General features: G+C 41.2%; 1 protein-coding gene across 4 annotated transcripts in view; it reads left to right on the forward strand.

Moving 5' to 3' along the window:
* The window catches only part of LOC141147040 (sodium channel protein type 2 subunit alpha-like), a 229,147-nt gene extending 210,039 nt beyond the window's left edge, over positions 1-19,108 (forward strand). For all 4 annotated transcript variants that reach the window (XM_073634018.1, XM_073634019.1, XM_073634020.1 and 1 more), the window contains exons 24-27: positions 5,165-5,302; positions 10,268-10,372; positions 10,838-11,108; positions 14,972-19,108. In XM_073634018.1, the coding sequence (XP_073490119.1) occupies positions 5,165-5,302; positions 10,268-10,372; positions 10,838-11,108; positions 14,972-16,167 (1,710 nt within the window). In that variant the 3' untranslated portion in view covers positions 16,168-19,108. The remainder of the gene's footprint in view (positions 1-5,164; positions 5,303-10,267; positions 10,373-10,837; positions 11,109-14,971) is intronic.
* Positions 19,109-19,649: the final 541 nt, after the last annotated feature.

Here is a 19,649-nt window from a genome sequence, read left to right on the forward strand (position 1 = left end):
ATTGTCAGTCCTTACAGATCCTGTATATATCCAAAGCTGGTATGTACATGATACTAAACAACAAAGCCTAGCGCACACTGGACTGCACAGAAAATAATGTTAATAGGTACCAAAAAAAAAAATTAAAAATAAAAAAGATGCACCCACAATACCACAAAACCACTACATACTCTCGGCAATATAAAAAAAAAAAAATAAAGTCTCAGGATGAGCAACCCTTCTTTTTTTAATTGGGAAAAACCAACTCTATTGAGATGTAAGCGTGGAAGAACAAGAGGTGAAGGCGTGGAAGCAGGTGCTGTTACCTGCCTAACCGCGCAAATACCCCATGATATGAAATTTGGGACTATCTCGGCATTAGTTAATGGCACAAAAGTAAGGAGAGGGATAAGTAAAAAATATATAAACTTTAATAATCACAAACATTGCAAATCATTGTTACAAAATAGTGCATATATGAAACATAATAAAATCAGTTACATACACCACATCGGACATAAACAATGACGGAAAAACCGTAAAGTTTCTTGTACAGAGGGGTATATAGAATTGTTTCCTCAACCGGTTTCGCGGTTAGAACCGGTTTCGCGGTTAGAACCGCTTCTTCAGGAGGGATAGGTCTAAAATTAATAATTTTGAGTTTAGACAAGATTAAAAATAACACAGCAAAAGGGGATAAAGAGCACAATACAAAATAATAACACTGTAGAAAACTGGCTCACCAACTCAGACGTATTCAGTGGAGAAGATGGGACCCCATACAGATCCCCCCACGATGGACACGGGGGATTGTGGACAGGTTCTGATTAAATAGGTAATGACCAAAATGTAAATACTAATAAACAAAAGGAGTAGGGGAGTGCTCACCCGGGTGAAATGATGGGAAAAGGAAAAATTGGAGGAGTGACAGAAAGTAAAATGAGAAAGGAGGAGAGGAGAGGGAAAGGGGGGAGGGGAAGAGAAGAGGAGGGGGAAAGAGGGAGGAAAGAGGAGGGGAGACAAGGGGGAGGGGAGGGAAAAACAGCAGGAGCTAGGGAAGGGAAAAGAATGGGAAGGGAAAGGAAGGAGGGAGGGGAGGGATAGGAAGGAGGAGGGAAGGAAAGGAAAAATTGTAGGGGAAGGCAGGGGAAGGAAGGAGGGAGAAAGGAAAAAGGGGAGGAGGAAGGACTTAGGATGGAAAAGGGGAAGGGGGGGACTGGAAAAATATGAGGGAGGAAGGGGGAGGGGGGGAGGGGAAAAGTAGGGGGGGAACGGGGGGGAGGGGAGAGAAGAAAGGGCATAGGGAGAAGGAAAGAGAGGAGGAGAGGAGAGAATGCTTATTCAATCGGGATGATGGCATTGATTTTTGTTTTGTATATTTATTGATCTATCTGAGGCTATACTCGTTCTTCATGTTTATTGAGATGTAAACATAGTAAACATAGGTACAATCAACATAAGTATACAGTATCTTACATAGCATGTGATTAATAAACTGCCTGTACAATATCAGTATCATTGTTTTATTTCCACACTTTTGTGTGGGTCGGTTAGGTACGTGTTTCGCCATCCTCCAGCCATCTATCCCACACTCTAGAGTATTTTTGTGTGCATCCTCTATGGGTATAGATCATTTTTCTATATGGAAGGGTATTGTTCATTTCCTTTTTCCTCTTTTTATAAATATAGCTTGGTATTTGTCAACATCAGTGTCAGGCAATAAGCCCAGTAGACATAGCTTTGGGTCTAGGACCACTGGGGAGCCCATGTTGTTATGAAGGAAGCAAACTATCTGCATCCAGTAGGTTTGTATGTTAGGGCAGTCCCATATCAGATGATAAAATAACCCGGGGGCCAGTGTACACAAGGGGCATAGCGGACTTCGCATGGCTTGAAACTTAGCTAGTTTCAGCGGTGTTAAGTATGCATGATGTACAATATATAGTTGTGTCTATCTGAAAGTTTAGGGGATGCGGTCTTGACCCCTTCCAATATTTCTACCCAGGCAGAATCATCTATGGTTCCCACATCATTTTCCCATGCAATTTTAGCTGTCCAAATAACTGCATTTTCCCTTTGGATTCTAAGCGTATAGTATATGTTGGTTATAAGTTTGGAAGCGTCTGCCCCCAAAATAGTATTTAGGACAGGTGGTGTCTAGTGTGACTGCACGATTTGAGAGCTGTCTCCGCACTGCATACCTAAATTGTAGATATCTAAACAGTAAGTGGGTCGGAAGCGAGAATTCCTCTTTAAGTGTTTGAAAGGTCTTAGGCCCGGATTCTGACACGACTTGGAACAGGTATATTATACCATACGAAGCCCACAATGCTGGGTCTGGGACAGTATCCAGTTCTGGCATATGATTATTGTGCCATAGTGGGGTGTGAGAGTGGAGCTGAGTCATGTTCTGTTTTCTAAATTTCAATGTTCATATTGAAAGAATAACAAAGTACAGAATAGCCAGACACATAATGTTCTGTTTTCTTAGGGCGATATCCCATACCTTCTGATGGTGCGAGAGCATCCCCATATTATATCTAGGGGATCTATTACTATTTGGTCCCTTTCTAAGAATCACTTGGATAGGGGTAAATAGTGGGTGGCCTGGTTTATCACATACCAGAGACCTATAGCGCTGTGTCTCTGTCGTGTTAAAATAATACATGTGTGAAAGTTGTGAGGCTAAGTAGTAGTCTTGTATGTCTGGGAGGGCACATCCTCCCTCAGATGTGAGATTTTTTAGTACATGCCAGGCTAATTTATGTCTACTATGTCCCCAGACAAATGAGTTTAAGATTGCTTCCACCCGGCTATAGTCAAATGATGTCCTCTTCTTTGTGGGGTGATATCTGAATGATGCCTGCAGCTAGATGCATCATTCAGATATCATTCTTTGAAGCCAGCGATTCTGTGCACGATAAGAATGATCATAGCGGCAGTTCCGCTGCTTGATTGTTCTTATAGGCGTCGGGAGGGGATGTCCCCCCCTCCCGCCGCCATCCGGTGCTTCTCCGGGATCTCCCATGCCATCGGGTGCCCGGAGAAAGAATCGACTATTGGTGGTCACCAGTCATCTCTTTGACCGTCGGAGGCCTGGGCGCGACGTTATGAAATAAAGCCGCGATCGCGGCTGTCAGAATGAGATTTTTTTTTCCCAATCTCATGCTTTCCAGCCTGGAGGAGAAATGTGGGGTATTATTATTGACCCCACATCTCTCCATAAAGAGGACCTGTCACATAGATTCCTATTACAAGGGATGTTTACAAAAAAAAAGTTAAAAAAAGTGTAAAAATTAAAAATATAATAAATAAACAAATAAATAAGTAAATAAATAAATTTAAAATGCCCCTGTCCCCGGTAGCTCGCACTCAGAAGCAAACGCACACGTACGGCCTGCCCACATATGTAAACGCCGCTCAAACCACACATGTGAGGTATTGCCGCATGCGTTAGAGCATGTGCAACAATTCTAGCACTAGACCTCCTCTCTAACTCTAAATTGGTAACCTGTAAAACATTTTTAAGCGTCGCCTATGGAGATTTTTAAGTAATGAAGTTTGGCGCCATTCCATGATTGTGCGCAATTTTAAAGCGTGACATGTTAGGTATCTATTTACTCGGCGTAACATCATCTTTCACATTATACAAAAAAATTGGGTTAACTTTACTGTTTTGTTATTTTTTAATTCATGAAACCATTTTTTTTCCAAAAAAAAGGCATTTGAAAAATTATTGCGTAAATACCGTGTGAGATAAAAAGTTGCAATGACCTCCATTTTATTCCCTAGGGTGTCTGCTAAAAAAAACATTATATAATGTTTGGGGGTTCTGAGTAATTTTCTAGCAAAAAAATGATGATTTTTTTGAAGGAGAGAAGTGCCAGAATAGGCTCGGTATTGAAGCGGTTAAAGGTTTTTAGGGAGATGTAAAGAGGGGCGTGCCAAACCATGTACAACATTTTTGGAAGGAGGATCATTTTTATTAAATTTATTCTTCCCATCACTCCCAGGGGTAATCTAGACTAGGTTTGAGTTTTGGATTTGAGGACTGCGAATAAGGGTATGAGCAACACTATTTGAAGGAAATTTATGGACTCACTTTACCAGTAGCTGGAGGTTTTGGGGTCTTTCAAGAGCTCCAGGAGGTGTTTGCAAGACAATGTTAAAACCATTTGACTAATAGCTTTATTCAAGAGCAACATTTAGTGCAAATTAACTTTCCAAAGCTCACATCTCTTAGCTAGAATGCTAGTTATAGCTTGTATGCTTTTGCCAGCACATCTGCCTGTATTATAGGGAATCTAGTCCCTGGATTCCTTATTGTTTATGTAACAACAAAGTACTGAAAAGTTTTCCATCGGAAATCAGTTGTACAAACTTGCAAGCATCTATTGGCTCAATGCTGTTGATTTGATTTGGCATTCGGAGAACACCATACTGCTTAGACAGCACAGTTCCACTACAAATCCTGGTCTGCTTGTCATGTAACATGTTACATCAGCAATCATTCTTCTCACAAGTCTACTTCCCAGCATTCCTTGGTATTTATGTAACAGTGCACTAAAAAGCATTTCATATGAATTCAGATGTACAAACGTGCAAGAGGACAACACATAACTACTGATCAACCCTAACATTATGACCACTGACAGATAAAGAGAATATCTTGTTACAATAGCATCTGAAAATTAGTGGGATATATTAGGCAGCAAGTGAACATGTTGTCCATAAAGTTGATGTGGTGAAAGCAGAAAAATAAATGGGCATCACAGTTTGTTGTGTATGGGGTTCTGAAGCCCGTAGTGACCTGTGCCTACAATGGTCACTTGAACATCAGAACTGGACTACGGAACAATGGAAGAAGATTGCCTGGTCTGATAAATTACATTTTCTTTTACATCAAGTGGATGGCCGGGTGCATGTGTGGTCTACGAAGGCAAGTTGGCAGAGGCAGTGTGATGCTTTGGGCAATATTTTGCTGGGAAACCTTGGGTCCTGCCATTCATGTGAATGTTACTTTGGCGTCCATGCCTCAATGGGTCAGGGCTGTTTTAGCAAAAGGGGGCCATACTCAATATTAGGTGGGTGGTCATAATGTTATGGCTGATCTGTGTATATAATGTATGTATTTGACAATTTTATTTTTTATTTTTTTACTGAATAAGACTTTATTCACTTCCAGGTAGACGAGCAACCAAAATATGAAGACAATCTATACATGTACCTTTATTTCGTCATTTTCATCATATTTGGATCCTTTTTCACACTTAATCTTTTCATTGGTGTCATCATTGATAACTTTAATCAGCAGAAAAAGAAGATAAGTATTACATGTTTACTAAATGCAAAAAAAAATATTGTTTCTGTTGTCAAAAATCCATATAAAATGATATTTTTGCTAAATTGTAGAATAAAAATATTTTATATGTTTTTATTTTCCAAACATAGAGCTAATGGCCTCTGTTGTTTTTTGTTTTGTTTTTCTTATTAACTGTTGTCTAAAGCTGGATACAGTATATACATTTTCTTTTATTTTTTATTTAGATTTGGGCTACATGCCCACGGACGTTTTAAAAAACGAGCTGCAAAGCTAGTACCGATGCCATGTTTTTTTTGCATTCTTCATTGGCGTCAATGCGTGTTTAGCCACGCTAGCTTTCAGATACGTTTCTCTGGCTCTGTTCAAAATCAATGGTTCCCTATGGGAGCCCATTGATTTGAATAGAAGTCGCACCATAAGTCGGATCAAGATGATCCGAATTGCGGTGCGACTTGTGTTCTGAGAATCTTGAAGGGGAACCCCGACAAAATTTTGCGTTAGGTTCCCCCCAAGATCCATACCAGACCCTTATCCGAGCATGCCGCCCAGCAGGTCAGGAAAGGGGGGGATGAGCCCCCCCCCGGACCATACCAGGCCATATGCCCTCAACATGGGGGGTTAGTGCTTCGGGGCAGGGGGGACCCCCTGCGCCCCCCCCACCCCAAAGCACCTTGTCCCCTTGTCCCCATGTTGATGAGGACAAGGGCCTCTTCCCGACAACCCTTGGTTGTTGGGGTCTGCGGTCGGGGACTTATCGTGATCTGGAAGCCCCCTTTAACAAGGGCCCCCCCAGATCATGGCCCCCACCCTAGGTGAATGAGTATGGGGTACATCGTACCCCTACCCATTGACCTAAATAAAAAAGTGTCAGAAATAAACACACTACACAGGTTTTTAAAGTATTTTATTAAAGCAGCTCCGGCTCTTCTCCCTCTTCTGGCGACATGTTCTCTCCTCTCCAGTCCTTCTCCCCTCTCCGGTTCTTATGGGGTTATGACACCCAGGGCATGATGTGGTTATGACATAACAAGAAGCGTGGCCTCTAACTTACGTCACCGGGTGGCCCCACCCCATGTCAATATGTCATTGCACACGACGGACCAGCATTACACCGGGAAATCGCGTCGAGTCAACATCGGAAGAAGAACAGAGGGAGAAGACCGAGCAAAAGAGAAGAAGATAGCGGAGGAGGAGACGAACCGGAGAGGGGAGAAGGACCGGAGAGGAGAGAACATGTCACCAGAAGAGGGAGAAGAACTTGTGTAGTGTGTTTATATTTGACACTTTTTTTTATTTAGGTGAATGGGTAGGGGCAGATCACGATAAATCCCCATCCGCAGACCCCGGCAACCACCGGGCAAGGGTTGTCAGGAAGAGGCCCTTGTCCTCATCAACATGGGGGCAAGGTGCTTTGCGGTGGGAGGCGTAGGGGCCCCCCTTGCCCCAAAGCACTAACCCCCCCATGTTGAAGGCATATTGCCTGGTATTGTCCAGGAGGGGAGGTGCTCGCTCGTCCCCTGACTTGCCAAGCTATGTGCTCGAATAAGGGTCTGGTATGGATCTTGGGGGAACCTCACGCAAAATTTTGTCGAGGTTCCCCTTCAAGATTTTCAGCACAGAAATGGCACCGCAAGTCAGATCATCTGGATCCGACTTCTGGTGCAACTTCTATTCAAATCAATGTGCTCCCATAGGGAACCATTGATTTTGAATAGAGACAGAGGAACGCTGGACGAGGCATAAAGCTGTGTATACAGCGTTAAGCCTCGTTAAATTGTGTTTAACACCTTTTACCAGCATCTGTCATTTTTACAGCTCTAGCACTGGAGCCTCAGAACGCACTGGTCCTGTTTTTTTTTTTTTTTTGCAGCTTAAAAACGTCTATGCCATTTACAGCTCAAAAAGGCCAAGGTGGGCATGTGGCCATAGGTTAACATGGAGAGGCATTTTTAAGCTGCAAAAAACTCTCATAAAAGTGGCTGTAAAAAGGTCCGTGGGCATGTAGCCTTACCAAAACCATATAATATGAGGTCAAACCTAAACACTTTAAATTTGTATGCAACCAGGCAGGCCCTTCCACTACATAGTTGAAGGTGAATCTAAAGGAAATTGAAACAACTAAAGCTGTATAGTGTGTATCCAGCTTTAGTCCCTGCTGGGTAGGATATTCATCACTTTATATCCTCTGTAACATTTACAAAGTAAAATTTTTGATGCTTGCGTCAAAAATCACCCACATGCCTTACTGTTTATAAAAGGAGCTGATCTCTAGATTACCTGGTCCCATAGTATTCTGAGAATACCTGTACTGAGAGAAACATGCATGCAGCCATCATGAAAAATGTAGCTGTCCTGGCTGCTCCAATAGATTCACTTGCTTCTGAGTCACTAACCTGGAACATGTAGATTGGGATTTTTTAACTTCACTTCAACTCCACTGCCAGCTAAAACTGGACAGTGTAGAAAATCAGGCTCACTTTTGCATAGAAACCAATCAGCTTCCAGGTTTTATTGCCAAAGCTTAACCACTTGCCAACCGTATACTGTATATATACGGCGGCAAGGCGGCTCTCCTGCGCAGGATCACGTACCCAGTATATGATCCTGCACTTCCGTGTCTGGGGTGCGCGCTGCCGGTGCCCTGCTCCCTCTGTGATTAGACACAGCAGGAGGTGATTGGCAGGTACGGCGGACTTGATGTCCGCCAGCACCCGCCAATGCTTCGGTGCACTGACAGAACGGCGGTCTGCCTATGTAAACAAGAAGACAGAAGACATGGATCCTATGTCTTTGCTAAGCAGGGGCACTGATCCATGCCTTCTTCTAGTACAAGCACCTCCCCCACAGTAGTAAAGCACTGGTCAGGCACACATTTAACCTTTGATCGCCCCTGATGTTAACCCCTTCCCTGCCAGTGTCAGTATAGTGACAGTGCATATTTTGTAAGCGGCACTTTACCGTCGGTATTCGGCCGCTAGCGGGGCGGTTTTACCTCCCGCTAGTGGCCTAGAAAGGGTTTAAAAACCACCGCAAATCGCCTCTGCAGAGGCGCTTTGCCGGCGGTATAGCCGCGCTGTTCCACTGATTTCAATGGGCAGGAGCGGTGTATACTCTGCTCCTTCACCACTCCGAAGATGCTGCTAGCAGGACTTTTTCTCCCGTCCTGCTAGTGCACCGCTCTAGTGTGAAAGCCCTCGGGGCTTTCACACTGGAGAGACAGCAGCGGCTGTTTCAGGTCGGTTTGCAGGCGCTATTATTAGCGCAATAGCGTCTGGGTCCGCCAGCTGCCTTGACTGATGGCAGTCTCAGTGAGCCGCTGAGACGGCCGCTCTCCGCCCCTCCACAGCTCAGCGCTCCAATGAGTGTGGAGGAGCAGAGAGGAGAGATACTGACTGACACATCGGCGATATTCCGTGGCTCGGTTCTCAATGCAGAGGCGCTGGGGGACAGATGCAGCATTGGTCTGATGCCGTATCCACCTAGGTAAGTATGAATATACAAAAAAAAGAAAAATCATACTTTTCTTTTGATGTCGGAATACTGATGATTTTAGCTAGTAGTGCAGACACGAAGCAATGTTACAGGCAGTCCAGTAGTTCTTACAGACAAAAACGGTAGTTCAGCTCCACCTACAGTAGAGCTCACTGAACACTATGGGTAAAAGCTTCTATATTTTTTCTTGTCCAATAATTTTTATTGAGAGTTTACATATCAAATTCGGAAACAAGATATTTTTCACATTGGACAGGTATTACAGCATACCGGAAAATACATCAAAGTATGAGAAGTATAAATATAATGACATATTCAAACAACTATACCTGTGATATTGCTTCGCTCTATGAGCTGTAACATAATAAACAGGAGACAGAAAACAAATAACAAAAGAGTTGACCTATTCTAGGTTCCCTGACGCTCCCTGGGCTCTTTGAGAAGGGAGAGAAGTGAACCACAACCACGTGACCAGGTGGCTAATATCATTAAAGTTATGTGACATGAGATAAATAAGGGCAAAGAAGCCAAACAAGGGATCCAAGTTGTAATTAGAATCTAAGCCCCCACAATGCTTCAGATAATGTGTAGTTCACTGCTTGCTCAAAGAGAAAACAAGGAGAGGAAAAAAAGCCAGTAAAAAAGGGAAGAAAGGGAAGGAAAGAGAGAAGAGGATAAGAGAAAGAGGGATGTGCACCCCTGACTATCTAGGCATTACAATGTACAGATATCTCATAAGGCTCGGATAAATATTTAATCCAATGTTCCCAGACTTTATCAAAGATGGCTTGCTTATCCAGCAATATTGCCAAAAGGCATTCATTGATCATGATCCATGACAACTTCGTTTTCACCAAGTGAAAGGGGATCGTGGGCGCCTTCCAGGATCTAGCCACTGCCAATCTGGATCTTGTAAAGATGAATGCTACTAGTTTCCTTCTATATTTTTTCAAGAGCAAGTTTACTTTAAAGCAGATGTAAACCCAATACCCAAAAAAAAAAAAAAATGAATGCAGCCAAGGTATAAACACAATTAAGAAATAAATTACAAGTAAATATAATCTTTGATTTTGTTAGTGTTTACACAACTGCCTTCTCTGTGGATCTCTGTGAACTGGCTGAAGCGGTGAGCGGCTGGTTACTTTTAACATGACTCCCGATTCTAAAGTTAAACTCCTTCTCCTGTAAGTTAAACAAGCTTGCAGGCACAGCAGGAGTGCATATAAAGAGTGAGACTGCTGCATTGTATGGCAGTGTGTGAGCATTGTCACTCTGAAAAAGAAAATGACCAGGCCTGAATGTTTAGAGTTAATTTATTAATAAAGCTGGAGAAAAAAAAAAAAATCATAAAGCTATTAGGGTAACAGGGTGCATATATCAAACAGGAGCTTTTGGGTTTACATAAAGTACATTTTAATTCTGTCATAAACATGGTTGCTTTGTCATAACCATTTTTATGTTTTTTTCCTATAATTTGGAGGTCAAGATATCTTCATGACAGAAGAACAAAAGAAATATTACAATGCCATGAAAAAACTAGGTTCCAAAAAGCCACAAAAGCCTGTCCCTAGGCCGCATGTGAGTAATTTTACCATTTTATGAAAGGCTTACTAGAAGGCAAGTGGTATTAAGAAGATGAACTGCACATAGATAAAATGTCTCAGAGTCTACGAGTCTACAACAGTGGTGCTCAGCTTAGAAGGTGTAGGGGGCTTGCCTATGATACCACCAGGGGGATGCACATATTATATATTACATGTAATGCTAAAATAAACTGTCAGAGACATACTACAGGAGATGGTCAGACATTATGGACATGCTACAGGTGTGGTTGAGGGCACGTTATAGGAGACTGCAGAAATCAATGACATTACAGCCCGCTTTACAGTTCAGGTACAAGTGACATACAACAAGTACTGAAGGGTTGCATGTGAACTCACGGTGCACATTGGAAAATAAGTGTTTGCAACATCTTTTTTTAAAACTAAAATTACAAAATAAATAACTACGATATAAAGTAATTTCTTGTTTTGTGTATTTCAGAATAAAATCCAAGGTGCTGTCTTTGATTTTGTGTCCATGCAACCATTTGACATCACCATTATGGTTTTAATTTGCTTGAACATGGTAACAATGATGATAGAGACAGACGACCAGAGCAAAGAAATGGAAAATATCTTGTACTGGGTTAATGCAGTCTTCATTGTGCTCTTCACCGGAGAATGCGTACTCAAGCTTATTTCCTTACGACATTACTACTTCACAATGGGATGGAATATATTTGATTTTGTGGTTGTCATTCTCTCTATAGTAGGTAGGTATATAAATAACTAGAAGGGAGATCATGAATTCTAGAAGTTAAAGGAGGATAGAGGAGATGGTGAGGGCCTCTTGGATAGTTGCCCTCTGGAAGGCTTGTGCTGGAGCTCTTCCAAGAATTACCTAACAGAAGAGCTCTTCTGGACAGACCAAAAAGGACCAATGCCTCCTACTTCTTCGCCATTATGAAATATGATGCAGATTATCAAAATATAGACTGAAGATGATGATGCAAAATATGTTTTACCAAGTATATAAAAATATTTTTTAGTTAAGGCAGGAATATGACAACTGCAATTCATTGTTTTCCAACAATACAAGTAAAACCTAAATGAATGATATATAGTTTGCTAAAGCATTTTGTATCACAAACAATTGCCATATTTTAATTAAGTTAAATGTTTTACTATTCTTAGCTGTATTTTCAGTGCTGCAAATTTTCTGCAGTCTCTTTGCAGCCAATTCTTGTCCATATACATTCACTCAAATAAGTATACAGTTCAATGTATGGCATTTCCCAGGGCAGGTTTCTTGATAGTGACAATAGTAGACCATACCTGCATAATGTGTGTTAAAATAGTTATTTGTAGTCTTCACTGAAAGCCCATGCAACAGGGTAACAATGCAGAAGTACAATTGGAAGACTGGGACAGAGCATTGTCACCCTATAACAGTGCCTGAACAAGGACCTTCATGACATGGTTACCATGTGTTATTTTAAAGCTTCAGATTTTAAAATATTGCAAACTTACATTAAAGAAGAAGTACAAAGCTCGTTGTTGGCTGACGTCACAGAGCCAGTCCAGGCTCGGGAAAGATCACGATCATATGGTCAGGATCTGTCCACATGCCTGGACTGGCACCCAGCTCAGCCTCTCAGCAAGCCGCTGAGAGCCTGAGCCAGCCGCTCCTGCCCCCTCCACAGCCCAGCGCTCCAGTGAGCATGGGGGGGGGGGCTGGTGACTGACAGTTACCAGCTCTCTGCTCATGAAGCTGTGAGAACCGGTGTTTGATCGCTCGGTTCTCATTGTTAGACCGAGGCTGCATCCACCTAGGTAAGTATGATTCTAAAAAAAAGACCCAATTCCCATACTTCTTTTTTAACATTACAAAAGCTAACATGAGATTTTAGTGGTTGGGTTCACAGTTTAAAATGTAATCAGCAGAATAAAAAGACATGGTTCTTTTCAGGGAACTTTGAAAGTTCTGAACTCTAAATAAAGGTGCTTAGGCTGGGTTTCCCCACATCCAATGCACATGACAGGAGAGTGTGACCGACTCTCAATGGAGCTGGTTCACACATCTCCGGGGCAGCCGCGGAGCGCACAGCAGAATGGTCTTGTGTGTCTTTGGCTCCATTTCTGGTCCGAATTCAGGCAAAAATTCAGACCTAATTCAGACCTGAAGCGATGAATGGGGGCTCACCGGACTCCCTGCTGTGCCCTGTGCCACACATAGTGTGAACCCAGCCTTAGAGTGTATAACTGAACATATAATGTAGCATAACTATAGCGAAGTAAGTTTCCTTAACGTATCCAATTTATTAAGTGACTGTTTTGAAAGAATTTCTGCAAAGATGATGATATGTTACCAAAGTGTAGACAACAAAAACACTAGAAAACTTTATCAATTTCCTGCATTAATAGTTATTATTGCATGTATTATTAAATATCATTATATGTAAATTGAAACAAACATCACGAGTCATCCAACATATGATACACTTTGCTTAAAGGAATATAAAATAACAGTACTTGTACACAAGGTCATGGAAGGTTCCAAAGATGTGTCTGATTTTCGCTGTCAGCAAATCTTGCCATTGAGATATAGCCAACAATGGCTTAAAGAGGGAGTCCCGCGAAAAAAAAAATTATATGTCAGCAGCTACAAATACTGCAGCTGCTGACTTTTAAAAATAAGGACACTTACCTGTCCAGGGTCCAGCGATGTCGGCACCCGAGGCCGAACTGTCGCTTGGCTCTCAGGTGTCGCCGCCGCCATCTTCTGTGAGGGAATCAGGAAATGAAGCCTTGCGGCTTTACTTCCCAGTTCCCTGCTCCGCATGCGTGAGTCACGCTGTGCAATCAGTGTGTGTGTCCCAGCAGACAGCGTGGGGACAGTTCGGGGGGACGGGAAGTGGCTTAGACTTCCGTGGGAGTCTACGCCCGGAAGTGGGTGCAAATACCTGTATTAGACAGGTATCTTACACCCCCTCCCCCCTGAAAAGTGCCAAATGTGACATCGGAGGGGGAGAGGGTTCCAAAAAGCAGAGGTTCAATTTTTGTGTGAACCTCCACTTTAAATTCTCACACACACCTCAGGGGAAAGACATTCACTAATGAGTTCCCATAGTAGTTAATAGACTAAATGACACATTGTTTGCTAAAGCACTTTGTATCGTAAACAATTACCATATTTATTGTTTTGTATTGTCGTAAAATACTATTTTCCCCTTTTGATCATTTCTTTTGCATCTAAGTACTGCTGCTACTTTCCAAAAGCTTTTTTTCAGTCCCTTTCTGTCTACATGCACTCACTTTAGCGTTGTCTGCACATCATTGCTCTGAACCTGCATCCTGGTAGTGATTATAGTGAATCATCTCTAGGCAATGTGCTGAAATAACCACCTTTAGACTCTTGTAGTTGTATCTGTGACAGGGTGACAACACAGGAGAGCAAATGGGAGACCGTATTCACCCCAGAACAGGAAGTGACAGAATCACCTTCATGACAGAATCACCAGGTTTTCCTTTGTTGCAAACTGCAGATGTAAAGTGATTGAAAACAACTTTTGAAATTATTGTGTTAAAGCTGAAGTTTAATAACAAAAATAGCTTTAGTGAGCTTACTTACCTGTAATGAAGGATGTCCCACATCGTAAATGCAGCTGGATCCTGGAGGAATCTTCTCTGCAGGGTTGCCCCATCCTCTTCCTGCTACTGAACCTCCAGTGGTGCAGGTTTTAATAGCTTCCGGTTTTCTGTGAAGCTGCTTTGAAAAAGTTCCAGATGTCCCCCCAGTGGTAAACATTGTTTTGTGGCTTTCGTTGCCTGCAACCTGATGTGTGAATAGGAGAGAGTCTAATGACTCTCTCCTTCATTCACAGGTCACGTTCCAGGTGGTAAGAGCAATGAAAGAACATTTCTCAATGAATGAGGGGGCAGGTCCTTGTCGTGAACTTTTTTACAGCACTTTCACAGGTGGCCTGAAGCTATTAAAGTATAACTAAAGGCAAAACTTTTTTTAGTTTTGGATAGAGTGAAGAGGGATTAGAGCCCCTGTCAGGTTTTTATGGCTGTCTGTGTCCCCGCTAGGGAGATTCACCCTCTCCATTTGTCCTGTTTACCATTATCATTGAAAGTAAAAGTAAGAGAAGATCCCACATTTTGGGTTGTCCCCAGAAAAGTAATAGAGGGGAAATATTCCACAAGGGACACCTGTTCTGGTGACTTGGAGTTCCCCAAGGAATTCCCTTAATTTGCAGGGATTTGCTCTCACTTCCTGTTTGGCTATGGGACAAGAAGTGAAGAGAAATCTCTGCAATGGGACACAGATGGTTATAACCCTCCCCTACTCTTTCTGAAATGAAAAAAAAAGTTGTGTCTATAGTTCTACTTTAACCCCTGCAGCACTGGAGGTTCAGCAGCAGGAAAAGGACATCCCCGCACAGATTTCTACAGCATCAAGCTGCCTTCATCTAACAGGTAAAGTTTAAATTGATTTAGATTAGATCTACTTTAATGAATTCTGACACTTTCTAGTGTAGCCTTCCAACACTGCAAATTTTTATTGAAGTCATATGTTTGTTTAATATATTGTATGTATGCTTATTTTTGCTTTTCCTCCTTTTTCCCATAGGTATGTTCCTTGCTGATCTGATTGAAAAATACTTTGTATCACCAACCTTGTTCAGAGTAATAAGACTTGCCAGAATAGGACGTATCCTGCGTCTCATCAAAGGAGCAAAAGGCATTCGTACTTTGCTGTTTGCTTTGATGATGTCACTTCCTGCTTTGTTTAACATAGGATTGCTACTTTTCCTTGTGATGTTCATTTATGCTATCTTTGGAATGTCCAACTTTGCATATGTCAAGAAGGAAAGTGGCATTGATGACATGTACAATTTTGAAACCTTTGGCAACAGTATGATTTGTTTATTCATGATTACAACATCAGCTGGGTGGGACGGCTTGTTAGCACCTATTCTCAACAGTAAATACCCAGACTGTGATCCAACTGTAGAACATCCTGGAAGTTCCGTAAGAGGGGATTGTGGTAACCCCTCTGTTGGGATTTTCTTCTTTGTAAGTTATATCATCATATCCTTTTTAGTGGTGGTAAACATGTATATCGCTGTAATTTTAGAGAACTTTGGTGTTGCAACAGAGGAAAGTGCAGAACCTCTTGGAGAGGATGACTTTGAAATGTTCTATGAAGTCTGGGAAAAGTTTGATTCAGATGCATCACAGTTCATTCAATACAATAAGTTGACTGACTTTGCCGATGCTCTAGATCCACCTCTTCGTATGCCAAAACCAAACAATGTACAGCTTATTGCAATGGATCTTCCCATGGTAAGTGGTGACAGAATTCACTGCCTTGACATCCTATTTGCTTTTACAAAGCGAGTGTTGGGAGAAGGAGACGAAATGGATAATCTTCGTCAACCAATGGAGGAGCGTTTCATGGCTTCCAACCCTTCAAAGGTCTCCTATGAACCAATCACTTCTACATTACGTAGAAAACAAGAGGAACTGTCTGCTGTTGTGATCCAGCGCGCCTTTCGAAGTTACATGTTAAGGAAAACCATAAATCGTGCTTCCTTTCTGTACCATAATGCTAAAGACAAAGATGGAGACAGTCTAATAACACGAAAGGACGTACTGAGTGATCGACTCAATGGGAACTCTACAACAGACAAAGTAGACATAACACCCTCGACAACGTCTCCCCCATCTTATGACAGTGTTACAAAACCAGACAAAGAGAAACATGAAAAAGATAAAACAGAGAAAGAAGACAGGGCAAAAGATATCAGGGAGCGTAAGAAGTAACCTTTTGTGGCAAAATGTTTACAGCCTGTGAACATTATTTATGTCAGCAGGACTCCTTTCAGAGAATTATGCCAAACTGACAGTTCTTAAAATTATGTACTTATGGTCAGTGCCTACTGTACGACAGTGACCCCCTGTCAGGAATGGACTACAAAGACGCTCAATGCCCTTGACTGGAGGTTACTGTTTTAACCACTTCACTGCTATAGAGGCTTGCAATGCATCGCCCAGGGATGTTTTGCTGGCCACTTAGGAAGTAAAGGGGTTGATTTCCCAGCTGACACTGCTGAAGAGGATAGTCAAAATGGCTACTCAGACTGTGCGGAATGGGGACCATTTTGTGGGATACAAACCTATTGTTTTTTTTTGTGTGTTGAACACTTTAGTAAAGTACTTGTATCCACTGTTTGCATTTCAACTGCCATAATTGCCATATGTTTACAAGTTCTATGTTTATGGATTCATCCTTTTTTTGAATTCATAGGTTCTCTACAATTATATGCGACTATTTTTGTAAATGGGTTTTATGTTGGGAAGGAGCTGATAATAACGACTTCAAAGGTATGGGAACCAGGTGTTCTTCAATATCTTTCTCCATAACATATATGAAGAAAAGTGATTGCATGAACGCATGCCAGGCTCATAGGTCATGCATGGGGGAAAAAAATGAAAAAAAAAAAAAAAACATAGATCTTAAAAAAAATGACCATTATGTGACACTATTTGTTGAGGTGCTTAACTGTTCATGCAGTGTCACATAAAGTTGAAAGGTGCCTGTTTTGCCCCAATTTAACCCCCATGTCACGGGGAAGATAGGATCATTTTTATGCAAGAAATTGGTAAAGTTTTGGTGCCTGAAGGAATTAATTACATTTACAACTTGGTTTGAGTGAAATTTATTTATTTGACTGCACAGGTTGACCAAAATCCATTTTTTAGGCTTTATCCTGCATTATTGTTTGGCCATCTTCAGCTTGTCAGCAAGGTTTACTTTGTACAAGCCAATGGAATTGCCTGTGTTACAGTATGTAAATAGCTCCTTTACTACGTGGTGGATGTTTGAGCAAGGAAATAATGATTTGGGCACAGTATTTATTGCATCAAATATGTACCACATTATGTGTAGTTTGCAAGCTTCTGGAAAATAATAGAAAAAAAAATATTCTGTACCAATATAAATAGTTTGGACGCTATCACAGGTGCATGTTCATATTGCCTGGGCTGCTTATGATGTTTTATTTCCCCACCGTCCAGCAGTATATTATGGAAAGCCATACGTCGTTGGTTAAATAAGACAAATTGTTCAGTGAGGTCTGATTTCTTTGTTAACCTCTTCGCTGCTGCTCTGTAGTTCGAACTGGTTAGGCAATAGTTTGCAGCTTTTCTTTTGTGTTCCATCTTATTTTTGTTTCTATTTTTGTGTTTTTTTTTTTTTTTTTGCATTCTGTTATTTTTGCTTTTGTTAAAAGCGTTTTGTATTGATCTAGACAAAAAATTGGAAATGTTGCAAACTGCATTCAAGGACACAAGAGTTTTTAACAAACTGATTCTATAAATACTGTAAATATTCATTTAGCTTTATTTTTCAGCATTTTGTACATAAGAGAAGAGAAGAAAAAAATGAACTAAACTTCAGGGGTTAATGTTGTGGTCACTTTTCGTACTCGCCCACACTTAGCACTATTAAATTGGAGAGCTTTGCAAATAAAAAAATGAGAGTTGTAAATTTTGCTATTTTATTATAATTTTTGGGAGTTTTCTTTTGGTGCACATGCTGAATGTGAAAGTAAATGTGTGAAATTGGGGACCACAGCTCGCACAAGAAAAATGTTTATATTGAAGATGTACTTTAGAAAACACCAGGTTAAATATGCAGAAACTGCGAGATATGCCTGCATCAGGGATTTAACCTTTTTAGCACCAGGGTACTCCGCATACTTGAGCAACAAGTTCTTTCATAAAGTGATGGCTGGAAAGGTTAAATATAGTTGTATTTTTGGTTGATTTGCATATGGTTTAGGCAACCTGCTGCTCTAACAGCGGTGATAAGGCATCTAACTCTGTACATGGACATTTATGGGCCAAAATCGGTACATAATTGGCTCATGGTAATTTGTGGGCTTGAGATCTTAATGGAATGTGGGGCCTGAATGCCGACCAACAAGTAGCCCCAGTACCAAGGTGTTTGTCTTTAAAATTAAGCAACAATGATGTAAAAGTCATTAGAAAGTTGCTCTGTATTCACCAAAAACCAGAAAAATCACAGGCACTTTCTGGGTTATCCAGAGCTGAGGCAATATCCACTGGAATGCTAACTGTTAATTATTGGATAAAACACCATAACTGAAGCAGTTAAAGCCTCAGTTACATGAAGGGCTTATAGAAACGTTATTGATCGCATTCCTTTGAATATTACCTCAGCTCAAAATGGCTACCTCCACTGTGCCTCTAATTTTTAATGGATTGACTTTGTGCTGGATAATAATGGCAATTTTGTGCAGCTAACAGGTGCTCTTTAAGCTGCAAATTTTGGAATGTGCTGTCAGTTTAAAAATCCTGATTAAAACCTTCTAGGAAATGCAGTTTATCCAAAGCTGGCAAAACGCAGATTAGACTTAAGTATAGTTTACTTTTTGTTTCTATAGTCTAACTGAATTACTCATTCTACTATTGTTAATTCATGCTGCACTGGAATGTTTAGCCAATGTGTGGGATCCACATGCTTCATTTCTCCAAAAGAACATGACTTTGCTTACGACACCATGTTACCTTCAGTTCTGTTTTGGACACACGATGACATTCAATGTAGACTCTTTTGCTTTCCAGGAATAATGACTTGTAGTGTACTGTGAACTGCATGCAGGAAAATGCTATTACCTAAAGTTACAGCTAACTACATTACAAACAAGCCAAAAGAATAAAGATTACATTTTGTATTGTATATTTGTCTTCCGGGTCTGTGTTTTTCGGTTTCAGTCTGTGGATTTTTCATACGAGTGCAAATTAAAGTAAACCTAACCTGGTCAGTTTCGATTAGCTTGAGTTAGACTGAGCAATGGCATTGGGTACCTTTCAACTGTGGAAGAAAACCCATAGATGACTTATGTTAGTGGAAGGGGTGGTCAGATGGGTGAGGTGAATTTCTCTCTAAAACCACCATCATTCCTGCAATACTGATACTGGGGATGTCTGCAAAATGTGTTAATTGTCACACTTGGTCAATAACAGTATATCTGCTTGTGATAAGTCTTTCAGAAATAAACAGGTCATTAACTCATGTCTGTAATCACTTTCAAAGGCCAGTTTAGGCAAAAAAACTATAATGTTTAAATGTCTTACTATTATCTTCTTTATAACAGAGCCCCAACACTGGTCACAACTTCTGTCCCCTAGGCAGCATGCTGCAGAGAAGTGCTGGTGCTCTCTGTGTGTGAGCAGCAGTCTCTTTGCCGAGGTCTGAGTCAGAGTTATGACCATGGCAA

The sequence above is a fragment of the Aquarana catesbeiana genome, linkage group LG06, assembly GCF_042186555.1.
Source record: "Aquarana catesbeiana isolate 2022-GZ linkage group LG06, ASM4218655v1, whole genome shotgun sequence".
In the NCBI taxonomy this organism is placed as follows: domain Eukaryota; kingdom Metazoa; phylum Chordata; class Amphibia; order Anura; family Ranidae; genus Aquarana; species Aquarana catesbeiana.